Consider the following 17,784-nt stretch of genomic DNA (forward strand, 5'->3'; position numbering starts at 1 on the left):
TCATGTAAAAAAATTATTTCTTGAGCCATTCCCGTCGGTTCACGTAGGTGACTAGTGAAGCCTCACTGCGGTCTACCGGCGGCATCCGCATTAGGGTGCGAGAAGACAAAGGAAATTCACATTTCATACAGCAACTCGCCTAAACTACGACACTTTCGCTCGAGGAGCCGGAGGGAACCCGACAGGCAAGCGCTTGAAACGCCGACAAAGAGAAGGCGGTGCATACGTTAATATATCCGATGAGGGTCGCACAGCGGCAGATTCTTGCGAACCCTTGTGTACTTGATATTGCACTAATCCTATAAATGGCGCTTGGTGATAACTAATCGACTGAAAGCTCATATATAACTGATACACCTAAGCTTTGCCATAAGTTAAAATGCGAGTGGATCGAATTTGGGACTTGAGCATTTGCACGTTTACAAACAATACACGAAAATTTAGCTCCGCTTTACTGTAAAGTATAGAAGGAGGTGGTCCAGCCGTCAATTCAAGTTGCAGGAATTGCAGCTGAAACACAGTGATTTTAGCTGAACTGAATCGATTCGGATATTTCCTAGGAAATCGCGCTCTGTGTAAAGCTGTGGAGCGTATATTCGGTGCGGCTTCACAGCATGGCGCGGAGAGTCGTTTCCCTTCCAGTCATTCTGATTTTCTCGGCTGAATATCATAATGTCCGTTAGTACCTAAACAAAACATGATCCTAGAACCTCACTTTCAAATTTGGACTGCTTTTCCCGCGGAGCACCGCACTAGTTTCTAAAGTATACCATTCAGTTACATTCATTGGTTGTGAACTCGCCCTCTATATATATTTGTTATATCTTTCCTTGATCGGTACCTTTCCCCCCTCTTTTCCCACACCTTTTTAGTCTGCACGAAGACGCCGTGGCACCGTATTTGGGAAAAGGCACTCGCTCCTGCTTCCATTTTTTTTAAATGTATGGCTTGTTCCTTTCTCTTATTGTACTGGCGTATCTCACACTCCCGAACCATGCTTATGCCTTGATTTTTTGCAAGTTCAGGTGAGGCACCGACGTACCCTTCTAATATTTATATGTCTCCTTTCTGTGGTTGCGATGGTCTCTATTGGAAAAATTAACAGCAAGCTTGTGTCCTTTCCGTGTGTGGATGCATTTGTTCTTGCCTGTCAAAGACATCACCCCCTCCTATGCCACGACAGAAAAGTCGAGCTATTTAAAACTATCAGTAACAGGGTGAAATAAATTTGCGACAAAAATATTGCAGACGACGAGAGCGAGTAACCTATGAGAAACCACCGGAAATCTGATAGAAGAAATCTGAGCTCCCCATATGTTGGCGACTTCATTGGGATTGTCTTAATTTTGCAACGTTGTTACACAAAAAAATGGCCGAATCTTTGGTAATCTAAACCCTGCGGTGTCCATAAAGATAAAGTCCTTTTTCTGACAAAGGTAACCTGATGAGAACATAAGCAAAAACAACGATTACTTCATTCTTTCCGAGAAAGTCATCCGAAAAAGAAAGGTGCTTAATAAGGAATTTTGAGCTAACACAATCCCTTTACGGCTTTTCGCGGTGGCTGGCTTCTAATTGCACCTTACATTTATACAATTCTCGTTATATTGGCAGGAAGAGCCTGAAACCCACTTTCTAAATGCACATTAGGCTTTTCTGGCTTGCTGAATGAAAGGTTGAAAAAAAAAACAGTACTAAAAAGTACACGAACATCCAGCTCACTTTTTGTCCTGAATTTCAGCTTATTCTTAAAGCTTTCTTGCTTTCTCGTTTTGCCCTTCGTTTCGTGCCGTCATCATCAGCAGCAGCAGCACCATCAGCAGCAGCAGCAGCATAAACCCTCTCACATCTACTGCATGACAAAGGCTTCTTCTGGTTGAGTATTTTCTAGATCAGATTTGTACACTCGCCCGGGTGTGTTTTTGAATCCCGTCGTCAGCAATCGTGCCATGGCCTGAGATGGCACTGCGAGCATTTTCTTCTTTTTTGAAAAGTTGTGCCGCTGTTTTTTCCTAATACTTTTTGTCAGCTAGAGCTCTTGATTATTTTTATTGCGTTAGAATGGTGGTTTGAGCTAGTTGGTGCATACTAACTCAAAATTCAAAACAGCGCAAAAAGACGGTACTGGAAACGACGGCTGTCGTCGTTTCTTGTGCCGTCTTTTTGCGCTGTTTTGTATTTCAAATATTTTTAATAACAGCCCTACACGGGGAGCTACCTGCTCTGTAAAGCTCTACACTATCACGACGTGTCAGAAGAATACTTCCATACTGGGATTCCGTGAATAGGCTATACTTCCTTTGACAATGGATGTCGTCATTCAGGTTCTAGGTAGGCATAATGAAGGAATCTGAATAAGTTCAGCAACAGCAAGACGAATACCGCCCGAATACAACAAAACGGAAACACATGAATCAAGACTTCCAAAGAAACTTCCATATTTTGTTTCGTACTTTTCTTCCAAATAAAGATACAGATAAATATAAATACAATACAGATATAAAAGATACAAATAAATCTGAAGAAACAAGATAGACGCGCCATGCGGAGGCACTACACCTCTAACAAGTGCGTTCTACACTTCTGTACCGTTGTACCAGGTCCGAAATGCTGCCTGGTCCGCTATAAAAAGTCGCCGGATACCACGGGAGGCTGTACTAGATAGGCTCAGGCTCAACCATGCTAGATCAGATTCCCTGGGACACAAACACTCTTTCCGCACAAGACAAGGATTTGGCAACCCTGGTTCCGTACACTTGCTAAACGTCCTCTCAATGATTATAGAATCACACTATCGTCCTTCAGGCACTAGATAGGCGTGGCTACAGATCTTTGGGAGAATCCTTCGTCCTGCAGTGGATGTAATCAGGCTTACGATAAACATAAAGATAAAAAGATAACAGGGAGGTCTGGGGGGTGGCGGTACTAAAGATCTTCTTGCCGAAACTTTTTCCTTGTCGCTTGCACTCTCAAATATTCCTGTTTCAAAAAGCGGGGACATCGAAAGAACGACTTCACTGGTTACTTTACGATTGTTTTCGTCGAAGAAGCTGCACTGCTCTCGACAAAAGCGCTGTCACACTGAAGTATCTATCTGAGCATCCTTGTTGCTTCTTAATCACTCCGCGGCAATTGTTCAAGACGAAATTTGGTGTGCCGGAGCCCAGTACTGTTTTCCGTGCATCAAGAGCATGCACATGGAGAGACGAGGTCCCAGATGTTTTATTCGTGTCATTGTGCCTATTTTTCTCGCGTTTTTCTAACCCGCAATTCTGGTTTTATATTTACCCTGTGGGGTCATTTGCAAGCCTTTCAAATGCAGTCACTTTTTTGCTCTCCTTTTTAAAAAATAAGGCTTTATTTCTGTCTGTCTGTCTGTCTCTCTCTCTCTCTCTCTCTCTCTGCCTCTTCGTCATCTAGACAGGTGGGGACCCCTGCATTTTCTGGTTACCTCCTGGCTTCATTTTTTTCCATTCAGGAGGTATACAAACTTATTCTGTAAGAAAGGAGAATTACTATTTATCTTGAAATCGAGGGTTGGACGGAAACCCGTCTGGTCAGGAAAACGCATGACAATAAAAACTGGCACCGACCAAGAATGTTTAAAATCCAAAAAAGATGTTTCGGCTCCCGTACGGGTGCCTTGTTCACAATGAAAAGTGGGGGCGAAAGTGATCCTGTTATGTTTGCTTCAAGATGTGACGTAGGCAACGTGCGTACACGTGTGGGAAGTTCCATCATTGCGATTAAGTGTGTGCTCCGTCGTATGGATTGTCAGGGATTTAAGATAAAGCCGCGAGGTGCAATTCTTTTTTTTTCCGATTATTTTTCCATTGGCCCAATCTATTTCATGGTGAGTTGCTTCTTCGTGTTCAGCGAGAGCGTTAGAAGACACGTTCTTCATTATTACGTCGTACATGTGCTGCTTGAGCCTTTGCTGAAGATTTTCTGTCTCGCCGACCTAGCTTTGGTCTCAGTCTGCGCAGGGAATGCTGTAGACAACGCCTAGGAAATTTTCCTCTGTGAGCTTGTCCTTCACGTTCACCAGGGAGTGCCGTAACTTCTGAGTTGGTACATGAGCTACCTGTAGACTGTAGAGGCACAGAACACGCGCCAAGTGTTCACTAATTCCATGAACATACGGTATCGGACCACGACTATTGGGACGCGTGTTGCCGGACAGCGCAGGACGTTCTAGCTGACGTTCCACGGAGCGCACAACTGAGTCAGTGTAGCCACTTGCAGAACGGTCCCGATGCACGTGCTGTAAGTCGGCGGCGACATCATCCGGTTTCTTGCAAACCCTCTTCGCACGGCTTACAAGCGAGGTGATTACAGAGCGTTTGTGGAAGCCAGGTTTCACAGACGTAAAATGCAGGTAGCGACCCGTATTGGCGCTCTTTCTATACACGCTGCATGTCAAGGATTTTCCTTCGCACTTTACCAGGACGTCCAGGAACGGAGGCTCGCCGTGCTGCTCCTTCTCAACGGTAAACCTGATTGCGTCATCCATGCTGTTCAGGTGCGCTGTGAATGCAGTCAGTGCCTCCTGTTTGGTCGTGCTGAAGCAATCGTCTACGTAACGTAGAGACGTTTTGGGCGCAGGACGAAACGAATTTAGTGCACGTTCCTCAAGCGACTCCATCGTAAGATTTGCTGCTGTGACTGACACGGCTGCGCACATCGCTGTCCCGTGTACCTGCTTGTACAACAAGTTGTCGAAAGTGAAGTACGTGTTCTCGAAGCAGAACTTCAGGAGCCGCCGCAAATCTGGAACTTCAGTAGGCGTGCGCTCTGGCAAACTTGTGTATCTTTCGTGGGCTGCGACGCATGCGTCAACGGCCAAGCCCGTTGGTATACTCGTGAACAGGGACTGGACGTCAAAAGACACCAGAATGTCGCCACCTTCGAGAGGGATGTCCCGTGCCTTGTCTATGAAGTCTCCAGAGTGAAGGACGTGCGTTGCGCTGTTTCCTACAAGTGGACGCAGCACGCGACGCAGGTACCCTGGCAGCTTGTGGAAGGGGGAGCGAGTGTAATCAAAGATGGTGCGAATTGGTACTTCTGGCTTATGGGTCTTGGGTAATCCGTAAAGGGCCGGCGCAGAACCGCTATGACACAGCAGGCGGTAGTAGAGATACTTGTTGTGTGGCGGTACGCAACGAAATACGTCAGAGAGGAGCTTTTGGAAGTCCCGTTGCAGCTTTGTTGCAGCTTCTTTGCACGTCGTCGACGAGAGCACCAGTTTCCGGAGGATTTCGCGAGCATTGAGCTGCACGCCAACTGTAAGGCCAAATTGCATGGCCGCCGTGCCCAACAGAGCCAAGCGTGCAAGCTCGAGAGGCTGAACCATGGACATCCGGCCTTAGGCCGAAACTTCGCCGCTTCTGCGGTGCACAACGTATAGTCGCACGACCTGGATCCTGCTGAACTGTCCGTTCTAAGCCCCGGGCTGAACTTCAACGCGGCTCCTGCGAAGGACGCAAAACGGATGATGTGTGCCGTAGAAAACGCGGTCATGCAGGTCGAACCCATTAAACGTGACGAGGCACGCACTCGCGCGATTCGCGTTCTATCGCAGTTTCGGCCAAGAACGTCGCCTTCACTGCTCTCCTCGACAGAACATGCAGCGATCAAACGCCTCCGAAGCAACTCGGAGATAGTGGTGCTCCCGGCTGACAAAGGCAACGCTACACTACCAGGCTGAAATGATGGCTCTACTTTCAGACGGCAGCACGCACCAACGCCTCGAGAAGGACCCCACACCGAAGCTGCAAAAGGACTTCCAAAAGCTCCTCTCTGACGTATTTCGTTGCGTACCGCCACGTCAGAAGTGTCTCTACTAGCGCCTGCTGTGTCATAACGGTTCTGCGCCGGTCCTTTACGGATTACCCAAAATCCATCAGCCAGAAGCACCAATGCGCCCCATCGTGGATTACACTCGCTCCCCCCTCCACAAGCTGTCCGGGTACCTGCATCACGTGCTGCGTCCACTTGTAGGGAACAGCGCAACGCACGTCCTTCACTCTGGGGACTTCATACACAAGGCATGGGACATCGCCCTGGAAGATAGTGACATTCTGGTGTCTTTTGACATCCAGTCCCTGTTCACGAGTATACCAACAAACTTGGCAGTTGACGCATGCGTCACAGCCCTCGAAAGAGACACAAGTCTGCCAGAGCGCACGCCTACTGAAGTCCCGGATTTGCGGAGGCTCCTGAGGTTCTGCCTCGAGAACACGTACTTCACTTTCGAGCGCACGTTCTACAAGCAGGTACGCGGGACAGCGATAGGTGCAGCCGTGTCAGTCACAGAAGCAAATCTTACGATGGAGTCGCTTGAGCAACGTGCACTGAATTCGTTCCGTCCTGCACCCAAAACCTTTCTACGTTACGTAGATGGTTGCTTCAGCGTGATCAAAGCGGAGGCATTGACTGCATTCACAGCGCACCAAAACAGCATGAATGACGCAATCAGGTTTACAGTAGAGGAGGAGCAGCACGGCAAGCTTCCGTTCCCGGATGTCCTGGTAAAGCTCGAGGGAAAATCCTTGACGTTAAGCGTGTACAGAATGAGCACTCATACGGGTAGCTACCCGCATTTTAGGCCTGTGAACCCTGCCTCTTACAAACGGTCTGTAATCAACTGGCTTGTAAGCCGTGCGAAGAGAATTTGTAGAAACCGGAAGATGTCACCGCCGACATACAGCACGTGCATTGGGACTTCTCTGCAAGTGGCTACCCTGACTAATTTGTGCGCTCCGTGGAACGTCAATTAGGACGTCCTCCTGCGCTGTCGCGCAACACGCATCCCAACTTTCGTGCTCCGATACCGTATGTTACTGGAATTAGCGACCACTTGGCGCGTGTTCTGCGCCTCTTTAGTGTACAGGTAGCGCATGTGTCACCTCAAAAGTCACGGCACTCCCTGGTGAACGTGAAGGACAAGCTCACAGAGGAAAAGATCCCAGGCATTGCCTACAGACTTCCCTGCGCAGACTGCGACCGAAGCTATGTCGGCGAGACAGGAAATCTCTAGCAAAGGCTCAAGCAGCACATGTACGATGTAAGAAGGAAGAACGTGTCTTCTAACGCTCTCGATAAACACGCAGAAGCAACTCACCATGAAATAGCTTGGGCCAATGGAAAAATAATCGGAAAAGAGAAGAATTGCACCTCACGGCTTTATCTTGAATCCTTGACAATCCAGACCACGGAGCACACATCTTCCCACACGTTTACGCACGTTACCTACGGCACATCTTGAAGCAAACATAACCGGATCACTTTCGCCCCCACTTTTCATTGTGAACAGGGCACCCGTACGGGAGCCGAAACTTCTTTTTTGCATTTTAAACATTCTTAGTTGGTGCCAGTTCTTATTGTCACTATTTTTCTTTGTGATATTTACAGTTGTAGGGTTGGAGACCTAAACAAATGAACAATACATTAATAGCGGAATTTTACAATGCAATAATAGAAGACAAATAGAAAAAAATACAATAATAGAAGAAAAATAATAGCTTTATATTCGTATTCACGGTCATTCTGAATGAATGTCAATGATTCGCCTCATTTTTTCGTGTGATGTTGTAGTTACAGGTATGATGAAGTAGCCAGGTACCCTGACTTCACTGCACCCAATAAAAAAACATTATCGGTATTTTTGACCGTTAGGGATGACAGCAAAAATACGCACAACTCGCGATAAACAAGCATTCCGTATAAAGAATCCAAATTGCTACATGGTGTTTATCGGGTGAAAAATGCAACAAAAGAACTTCAAGCTATAAATACAACTCCCACCACAAAAATTCCGCCCATGGCTGAAAGCGAAGAGCCTTCAAGGTGTCACAAGTAGGCAAGGTAACCTCAGTGCCCCCAAGGAAAAGCAGAAGAGAGTGGGCGCATGCTACCAGACGGGAACCAAATGTTTTTAAGTCCAGAGCACTTTAGGCCCTCGCCTTGTCGTTGTACCACGCTCACTGGACCCAAGTACAGCAACTGGGCGTCCCGTGGTAACGCTGTCGTTTGCGGTGTACCCCAGAGGCTTCGAAAGCCAAGCAGTTTATATAGTCATAAACGTTCGAAACTCCTGAACCGCTGGCGCTTGTCCTATACCTCGCCGTTGTTTAGCGAAAAGCAAACTGCAGGTACATTTAAGGCAAAATATACGTAACCGGCAGCGCCCGCGTTCATTCAGATAGGAACCCTCGTAGGGTTGTTTTTTACTATAGTAAGCGAAAAAAGTGGCCGCGTAAGAAAAAATAAATGGCGGGTTCGAAATGACGCAGAAAGGCTTAACGCGCAAGGCGAAGATGGCGCGTTCCAAATGCCGCAGAAAGGCTCCAGCCAGGCCATAAAAAAATGACGCGTTCGATATGTGGCAGAAAGGCTCCAGCAGCGCAAGAAAAAAAATAGCGCGTTCTAAATGTCGCAGCAAGGTTACAACAAGCGAAGTTAAAGCAAGCTCAGAAACCGCCAAACTCCCCCTGGCGCAGTTTGAGGCAGGGGGCGCGCGCACTGCGAAGACGGGAAGTTTGGATTACTTGGGGTGGCAACAGTGAGGGGATAACGGCGGTACAGCCCATTATGGCGAATCACGGCACTGCACTTCCGACAGCTTCCACATTGAGTGGAACGGCTTTAATTTTTTGATCCCCCTTGCATTTGACGTTGTTTTCCGGAAATAATAATAAACATCACAGGAGTATGCAAGGTTCACACGAGCTTTCCGCTGAAGTTCTTGTGCACGCTGACTCATTCAGCAACTGCGAGACAACGACAATATAGGATGTATGAAGGTGTCCCGGTGACGTACTTGGCCCATTAGCCAATGAGTCAGGCAAATTTGGCGCAGCCGCGGTGTTCTCTTCCCTGATTAATGCGGTACGGAGTCTTCAGCTGATCAATACCTTCCCGCCTGTGCCGCTTCCCGAGGCCGCAAAACATTACAGAGACCCAATCCCCCCGTCGCCCCCCCCCCTGCTTTTTGCTGCATTCGTTTTTTCCCTTTTTCGACTGACCACTCGACTCCAAGTCATGATTGAACGAAGCTCTAATGGCTATCCGGTACCGCGCAATCATGCGATAAAAGACGAAAGCTAACGACGATAATCGTCGCATTAAACGCCGTGCCAGCCCATCTCTTCAACCCCCTTCGCGAAGGCGAGTTGTTTGATTTCTTTTCCTTCCATTGTTTTTTCAAACAGTGCTCGTGCTTTCCACTACGGGATTACGTGACCCGCCTTTGGTCTTTATTTCTGCCTTTGTTCCCCACAATAGATTGTTTCGTCTCATCTAGCCTCTTTAGGATCGGAAATCCTCTGGTTCATTTTCCTCGTTCTGGTAGAGTGGTCTTCTCCCTAATGACTTTCTTAATAGCCAGACCGCGCGCATTCTTAAATTTGATCCTTCTACTCCCCGGGCCTCCTTTAGGAATTTTGTTTGTGCGAGGATTTATTGCCACCGTTTCCATGAATACCGGTGCATATTCGTCAACGTAGGTTGCAGTGGAACTAGTGCTACAGTGTAATGGAAGGTAAGGTGTGTCGTTCGGGGGAAAAATAAATGGAGAGCGAGGGTCCCATTTGCGATGAAAAAATTGTATGGAACGGAGGCGTTCCCTGGAGAACTCCTGTTGCAGACAGCGGAAACTATAAGTTTTTAAATCGAACTAAACAGTTATTCGGCGGGTTTTATAAAACATTATACCATAAAAGAAAGAATGAAGACTATTTAAGGTAAGGAATAATTTAACAAACAAAGCTTCTAAAACCAACAGGTAAGCAGGGCCGCCAGGGACACTGCTTCCAACAGGAGTTCCTCAGCAGAAATTTTCATCGCAAAAGAAACTCCCTAATCTGCCCCGAACGACACACCTCTCTCTTCTAGTGCGATGCTATTATCCTTGCTAGTGAACTTTTCTCCTCCAAGAAACGATGGCTATTTTTGTAGTACCACTGAGATAGAAACAAGCCGGATAAAAAAGGAGCACTGTTACATCATTTTTGTCATCCAGTCCTTTTCGGCGAACTCACCATTTTGTTGTTCACTCTGACGTTAAAACGTTGCCTGACGGAGCAAATACGGTGGGTTTCAAATGAGCACCACTTAATCAAGGGATAGGATAAATTAGAGAATAATGACCACGTAAACAACATAGGCAACGAAGGGGATATGGGCAGAGATCAAAGGCCACACACCTGCAGATCATTTGTACGTAAAGAGTGGGAGTGCTGCGTGCGAGCTCTGTGTGTTACAAACGTTTTGTGTTTGTAAATTTGCACATCTCTGAAAACCACCATGGTCATGTTATCTTACTCTCTCTTTAACTGCATAATCTCCGGAAACTACCGTCATCTTCTCTTTCCTGATTTTACTCTTTGGCCTCTGCACTCTTGGTAAAGATCGCAAAAAATTTTTTTAAATAAGATACCTTTTATGTCAAAAAACGTTTCATACTTGCAAATTTCTTTTTGCACTACGACTCAGTTAGAATACTGTTCGAAACTTCTGTCCGGTAAGCCCAGGAAACAGGAGTTCTCAATCAACAAATTAAATACTAAGCTGGCCTACAGTGCTCTAAGAAATGCATGTATCATTTTTCGAGAAATACGCGCCTAATGAATCGCCTGTTGTATGAGTGAAATGATATTGTCACGTGGATAGTTATCAAGCAGCGATCCCCTGCTTGCGGTATGCGTGATCGCCGTGCAATGTTAGTGTACAATCCCCAGCGAGTGTGACGTTCCCTCTCCTTGCCAGCCAGGTGTTCGAAGACGACGACGCAAGCGTGTGGGTTCACCGCTCGCGGGCAGAACGATTCAGCCTTCTTCGCTGAGACTCGCCGTGCTGCCTCTACTCTTCGGTGTAGCGCTACGCCTAATAAATAGGTACATCTCCATCCTGCTGTCTACACCTCCGTCTACTAAGACGCAACACTGGTGGGGGAGCCGGGTTTTCGGATGCCTGGATCCCTGTCCGGCGCCAGCCCAGAAAGGCCGTGTCTCATCAACACACCGGTCCATCGGAGCAGTCGGCGCAAGCTCGGTCTCTCGCCTGAATTACCGGGCCTTTCCGACGTCCGCACCCGTAAGGCCCCGCAAGCTCCCATTATGGCCGCACCACAGGTGGTAATTCACCAGCCTCGCGAACCCAATAAATTCCACGGGGATGCCTTCGAGGACGTGGAAGACTGGGTTGCTCACTTTGAGCGTGTTGCCACTTTTAATCAGTGGGACGATGCGCACAAACTGCGGCAGGTGTACTATTCGTTGGAAGACGGCGCTCGCATTTGGTACGAGAACCATGAGGCTACACTCACGACGTGGACCGACTTCCGCCAGGAGCTTCAGGAAGCCTTTTCCGACCCGGATCGTCCTGAGCACGCGCTGCGGTTGCTGGAGTCGAGAATCCAGAAACCCAACGAAAGTGTCACCATGTTTGCCGAGGACATGGCACGCCTTTTTCGCCGCGCTGATCCTGCCATGTCGGACGCGAAGAAACTTCGCTACCTTATGCACGGCGTCAAGGAGCAGCTTTTTGCCGGCCTTGTCCGAAACCCGCCACGCACTGTGCAAGAGTTCATCAGGGAGGCCACGGCTATCGAGCGAGCTGTGCAGGAGCGAAGTCGCCAGTATTCTCGGAGGTCCGCCAACGCTCCCGTGACCACTGCTAGCCTGACGACCGACGACAGCTCTTTGCGGGAACTGATCAAGTCGATCTTGCGCGAAGAGCTAGGCAAGCTTGGAATTGCGACTCCACAGCCGACGCCCTCCGTGGCCAGGATTGTGCGTGAGGAGCTGCGCCAAGCATTCTCGCCTCCCGACCCGCCCGTGCAAGAGAGCCCCGCAAGCTACGCGGCAGCCATGCGTCAGCAGCCACCAAACGTGCCGACTGTCCCTTTCCGTCAGCCACCCCCGCCTGTGCAGTCGTGGCCCACTTCGCAGGCGAAATTCCCACCCACCCGGGTTCGCAAAACAGATTTGTGGCGCACAGCTGACTGGCAACCCCTGGGCTATCACTGCGGTGAGCCTGGCTACGTCTACAGACGATGCCCCTACCGTGAGATCGGACTACGTGGCTTCTCTCCGGCTGCTCCCCCTCCCCGTCTTGGCCAGCGGCCGACCGAAATCGCCGACTACCTCTCCGCACGCAACACCACGCCGCCTACTCGTCGATCCCGCTCACCTTCTCCGGCACCGCACCTCCCGCCGACCCGTCGCGCCCCTCGAGACGACCCCGACGTCCGGTTTTCCAGCCCCCGGCGGGGAAACTAGACGAAGCGACCTCGGGAGGCAAGGTTGCTGATTGCAGAAGCTCGGAAGACCTCCCACCGCCACCGACGTCAACCAATGGTTTTGCCGCGACCACTCGACGAGAACAAAGCGCCCACAGAGTTTTACCGCTGGGTAAGCACACGACGACGACGACCCTTAATGCCGACGAAGGCGCTAGTGCTGAGCTCAGCGTTACCGTCGACGGGCATGAGGTGACCGCTTTGCTGGACACCGGGGCAGACTATTCTATCGTGAGCCAGCAATTTGCCGAGCGGTTGCGCAAGGTAAAGACTCCGTGGGACGGGCCTCAGTTTCGGTCCGCCGGAGGCCACCTGATGACACCAGTCGGTAAATGCACGGCCAGGATCCGTCTAGGAGGCACTGTCTTTGTTGGCACCTTTGTCATTCTACCTCGGTGCTGCAAAGACGTAATCTTCGGCATGGATTTCTTGCGGGAATACGACGCCGTTATAGACATAGGCGAGGGCAGGGTGAGCCTATCGACGCACCTGCCTCCATTACAGCCTACCGAGAACCGACGTATACCGCTGCGTATCGCCGCTGACGACGTAAGTGTGCCGCCACGATCCTGCGCGTTTGTCGCAGTAGAGTGCGACGATCCTTGCACTGCCGATGGCGTTGCCGAGCTGCACACATCGCTCTTCCTCGACCACGGCTTTGCCATCGCGAGAGGCCTGCTGCACCTGTCCTGTGGCCGCGGAAACCTCCTGCTCACCAATTTCGCCAATGAACGCCAGCACATCGTGAAAGGAACTACTGTAGCCTTCTTCGAAGCTGTTGACGACACAGAGGGCTGTTTTGTGCTTCAAACTAGCTCCACCGCAACAGCCAGCACTAAACTCGCGATAGACGTCAGCACCAACCTGTCATCAGAAAAACGCCGAGCTCTCCTCGACCTACTGAAAAAGTATGCGGACTGTTTTTCCTCCACGTCAGGTGTCCGTCAGACGCATCTGACAAAGCACAGAATAATTACCGGAGAAACGACGAGGCCCATCCGTCAGAACCCGTACCGTGTGGCCCCTAAGGAGCGCGATGCAATACGGCGGCAAGTACAGCAAATGCTGGAAGACGACGTCATCGCACCGTCGAATAGTCCTTGGGCGTCGCCCGTAGTGTTAGTGAAAAAGAAAGATGGGACATTGCGGTTTTGTGTGGACTACCGCAAACTCAACGAGGTCACCAAAAAAGATGTCTACCCGTTGCCTCGCATTGACGACTCCCTGGACAGACTACGACACGCCCGCTATTTTTCGTCTATGGACTTAAAAAGCGGGTATTGGCAGATCGAGGTCGATGAACGGGACCGCGAGAAAACCGCTTTCGTGACGCCTGATGGGCTGTACGAATTTAAAGTGTTGCCGTTCGGGTTGTGTTCCGCTCCAGCCACGTTTCAAAGACTGATGGACACCGTGCTGTCGGGCCTGAAGTGGCAAACTTGCTTGGTGTATCTGGATGACGTGATCGTGTTTTCCGCCACGTTTGAAGAACACCTCGAATGTCTCACGTCCGTCCTCGAGGCAATACGATCCGCCGGACTTACGCTAAAGCCTGAGAAGTGTCATTTTGGGTACGACGAACTCCTGTTCCTCGGCCATGTAGTTAGCAGTGCCGGAGTTCGACCTGATCCTACTAAGACTGAAGCGGTATCCCAGTTCCCCGTGCCAACCAACAAGAAAGCCGTGAGGCGCTTTTTGGGGCTATGCTCCTATTACCGACGATTTATACAGGACTTCGCCCGCATTGCAGCTCCGCTGACCAACCTTACACGGGATGATGTCGCGTTCCTTTGGAATGACGAGCAACAGAGGGCGTTCGACGAGCTGCTCCAGCGGTTGCAAACACCTCCTGTCTTGGCCCATTTCGACGAAAGCGCCGTCACCATGCTCCATACCGACGCCAGCAACGTTGGACTCGGAGCGGTTCTTCTGCAGTTGCAAGACGGCCTCGAAAGGGTGATAGCGTACGCCAGCCGACCGTTGTCCTCTTCGGAAGCTAACTACTCGGCCACAGAAAAGGAGTGCCCCGCCGTCGTTTGGGCAGTACTTAAATTTCGACCCTACCTGTATGGCCGTCCATTTACAGTGGTCAGTGACCCTCACTCACTCTGCTGGTTGATGAGCCTAAAAGACCCGTCTGGTCGATTAGCTCGGTGGAGCCTTCGGCTTCAAGAATTCGACGTCAAAGTCATTTACAAGTCCGGCCAAGAGCATGCCGACGCCGATTGCCTCTCGTGAGCACCAGCTTGCCCTGCGTCGGCGAATGACTGTACCGATGACGACGCTTTTCTTGGCGTGCTGGACACATCCTCCGTGTCAGAGCAGCAACGGGGGGACTCCGAGCTACGGCCGCTGATTGATTTCTTGGAGGGACGTTCATCCACTGTGCCGCGGGTGTTTTCAAGAGCGCTGTCATCCTTCAGTCTCCGCGGTGGTGTCCTGTATAAAGCGAATTTTTCTCCGCGTGGCCGAAGCTACCTGCTTGTTGTACCTGCAGTACTTCGTAACGAGGTTCTGCAGGCTTGCCACGATGAGCCGACGGCGGGTCACCTCGGCTTCACCCGTACCCTGACTAGGATCCAGCAGTCATACTACTGGCCAAAACTTTCTGCAGCCGTGCGGCATTACGTGCGCACGTGCCGTGAATGTCAACGACGGAAAGCGCCACCACTCCGGCCAGCGGGCCTCCTGCACCCTGTCCAAATCCCCGAGAAGCCGTTTGAACAGGTCGGGATGGACCTGTTGGGACCATTTCCGACGTCGTCCGCGGGGAACAAGTGGATTGTAGTCGCTACCGACTACCTCACTCGGTATGCCGAAACAAAAGCCCTCCAAAGAGGAACTGCATTCGAGGTTGCCAAGTTTTTCATTGACAACATTGTTCTCCGGCATGGTGCCCCGGCCATTGTTATTACGGACAGAGGCAAAGCGTTTACTGCTGGGCTTGTCGACGCAGTGATGCAACTCAGCGGTACAGCACATCGGACCTCAACAGCGTACCACCCGCAGACAAACGGTTTGACTGAACGGCTCAACAAAACAATAGCGGATATGCTGAGTATGTACACCGACGCCGAGCACAAGACCTGGGACGCCGTATTGCCATACGTGACATTCGCTTACAATACCGCTCAACAAGACACGACCAGGATGACGCCGTTCTTCCTCCTTTACGGCCGTCCCGTGACCACTATGTTGGGCGCAATGCTGCCTCACGACACCAGCAACGACAACATGCAGCTAAGTGAGTTTACGGAACGAGCGGAAGATGCGCGTCAACTGGCGCGCTTACGAACAAGGCAGCAACAGCGCTACGACACGCACCGTTACAACCTCCGTCACAGGACTGTCGTTTTCAAACCCGGCGAACGAGTCTGGGTATGGGCTCCTGTTCGACGTCGAGGACTCTCTGAAAAGCTCCTCAAACGCTACTTCGGTCCCTATAGAGTTTTGCGCCAACTTAGCGATGTCACCTATGAGGTTGTGGACGACGGAATCGTTTCTCAACGCCGGCGTAACCGCCGCCCTGACGTCGTTCATGTCGTGCGTATGAAGCCCTACCTGACACGTTGAGGGACAATGCCTCGACCGCATTTTTTTTTCCAGAGCTTTGCACGGATCGGGACGATGCTCTCTCGACAAGGGGGAAAATGTCACGTGGATAGTTATCAAGCAGCGATCCCCTGCTTGCGGTATGCGTGATCGCCGTGCAATGTTAGTGTACAATCCCCAGCGAGTGTGACGTTCCCTCTCCTTGCCAGCCAGGTGTTCGAAGACGACGACGCAAGCGTGTGGGTTCACCGCTCGCGGGCAGAACGATTCAGCCTTCTTCGCTGAGACTCGCCGTGCTGCCTCTACTCTTCGGTGTAGCGCTACGCCTAATAAATAGGTACATCTCCATCCTGCTGTCTACACCTCCGTCTACTAAGACGCAACAATATGATTCTGAACTTCTTTTTTAAGCACCTCTACCGCCGGCAAAATGCTTGTGGGTGTCATGAAATTATGAATACATTCGCTCTGTTTTATATTAGGTGTTCCAAAAGGGTAGCGTTCACCTATAACGGAATGAGACGCATTAGCTTCGACGACGAAACGGGTGAAGATTTTTTGGATACCACAAGAAAGAAACGCTGCAATAAAGATACCCTTGTGATGGGAGTATTTTCTCTAAATCCAAGGAAGCCAGAAGAGAATAAAAATAAAGGAAGAAGCGATCAATTACTTTACTGAGTGCGGCAGACTGGATAAGCTTGTGTACGTGCATAGTGTTAACAGTGCGATGGAGGTGTGAGGTGCACATGGGAACGGCGCCCAGTTTTTGCCCCTTATTTACATAGAATAAAGGGAAGTTATCAAGGACGATTCAGAATAAGTCCGAAATGAACCAGCTCGACGTATGACGTATCCCAAAACGCATCGACGAGCGTTTTCTGCATGAGAGAGTATCGGTTAGCGAGAATAATTTGGAGCGACTATGGTGAGCATATCCACACGCAAAAACCAGTATTGTAGTGTAGGGGGACCGGAGAATAAAAAAGTATTTCTTAAGAGGCGACAATATTAGTCAGCGTAGATGATGTATAGACGTCATGTTATGATTTCGCAACATAGAATACCGGAAGGTATTCGGCCGTAATGCTGCCGAGTTTGCCCTTGTACGTGACCATACCTGAAGCACCTCGTTACACATCGGTGGAGTAATGTATGTATCGCTTTAAAGAACTTTTGCAGTTCGCGTCTCTCATGGGAGGCATGCCGCTTAGAAGTTCTCTATATACCAGCCTCCGCGTTAACTTGAAACAAAACAGGTTTTCTTCAACTTCCTCGTAAGCTTGCCAAATGCCTCCAGACAGATTTCGTAAATTCGAAATTTGATCATGCAGAAAGCTGGGCGATGTTGTCTCACCTAAACTTCGATGCTGATACGAGTAAAAAAGACTTTTCATTGTACAGCTGGCTTGAAAACTTGAGAAACCTCTTAAAGCCCCGGTAAGTGAAAACACGCCATAATCTACAGTTCTTTAGGCCTTCGGGAACGTTGCTTTGGCAGAGCTTTCTCAGCCTTCTAAGCTACAAACAGCACTCCTGCAAACAAGCTCAAATGAAGGCCCAATCTAGCGCAAATTCTCTCAGTGTTAATGTGAATAAATGTTCCCCTAATATCTGGGATTGAAAATAACAAAACACCAGCCACTGGCGTCCAGGGACATTTCAGCCTTTTGGGGATGACTGGAAGAGCAGCTTTGCTTCTAGAACATGTTCACCAGCTTACGTTTTGTTATTCGCTAGTGTGGGCTTGTTGATGTGCGACACCATCCTTTGCTCACGAAGAATAAACAGTGACCACCGTGCATCTATGCGTATTTAGTAATGTTCTTGGCGGTTCAAGTTACACTGCACAACGCAAAACAACGTAAACTCGCTTGCAAACCTTCACTCTCATCTTGGCTGAGGAAGCTCCCTAAGCCGCACAAGCATGT

The 17,784-nt window shown here is 49.7% G+C and overlaps 1 protein-coding gene across 1 annotated transcript; it reads right to left on the reverse strand.

Annotated features, from left to right (window-relative positions):
- Positions 1 to 3,973: 3,973 nt before the first annotated feature.
- LOC144159928 (uncharacterized) lies at positions 3,974 to 5,359 on the reverse strand. Its single transcript, XM_077691580.1, has one exon. The coding sequence runs from the start codon at positions 5,357 to 5,359 to the stop codon at positions 3,974 to 3,976; it is 1,386 nt and encodes a 461-aa protein (XP_077547706.1).
- Positions 5,360 to 17,784: the final 12,425 nt, after the last annotated feature.

This window comes from Haemaphysalis longicornis, unplaced genomic scaffold (assembly GCF_048455015.1).
Source record: "Haemaphysalis longicornis isolate Haplotype H1 unplaced genomic scaffold, Haemaphysalis longicornis Haplotype H1 scaffold_10, whole genome shotgun sequence".
NCBI lineage: Eukaryota > Metazoa > Arthropoda > Arachnida > Ixodida > Ixodidae > Haemaphysalis > Haemaphysalis longicornis.

Excerpts from the sequence above, each read along its gene's own strand:
- LOC144159928 (XM_077691580.1), bottom strand. The coding sequence starts at position 5,359 with ATGTCCATGGTTCAGCCTCTCGAGCTTGCACGCTTGGCTCTGTTGGGC.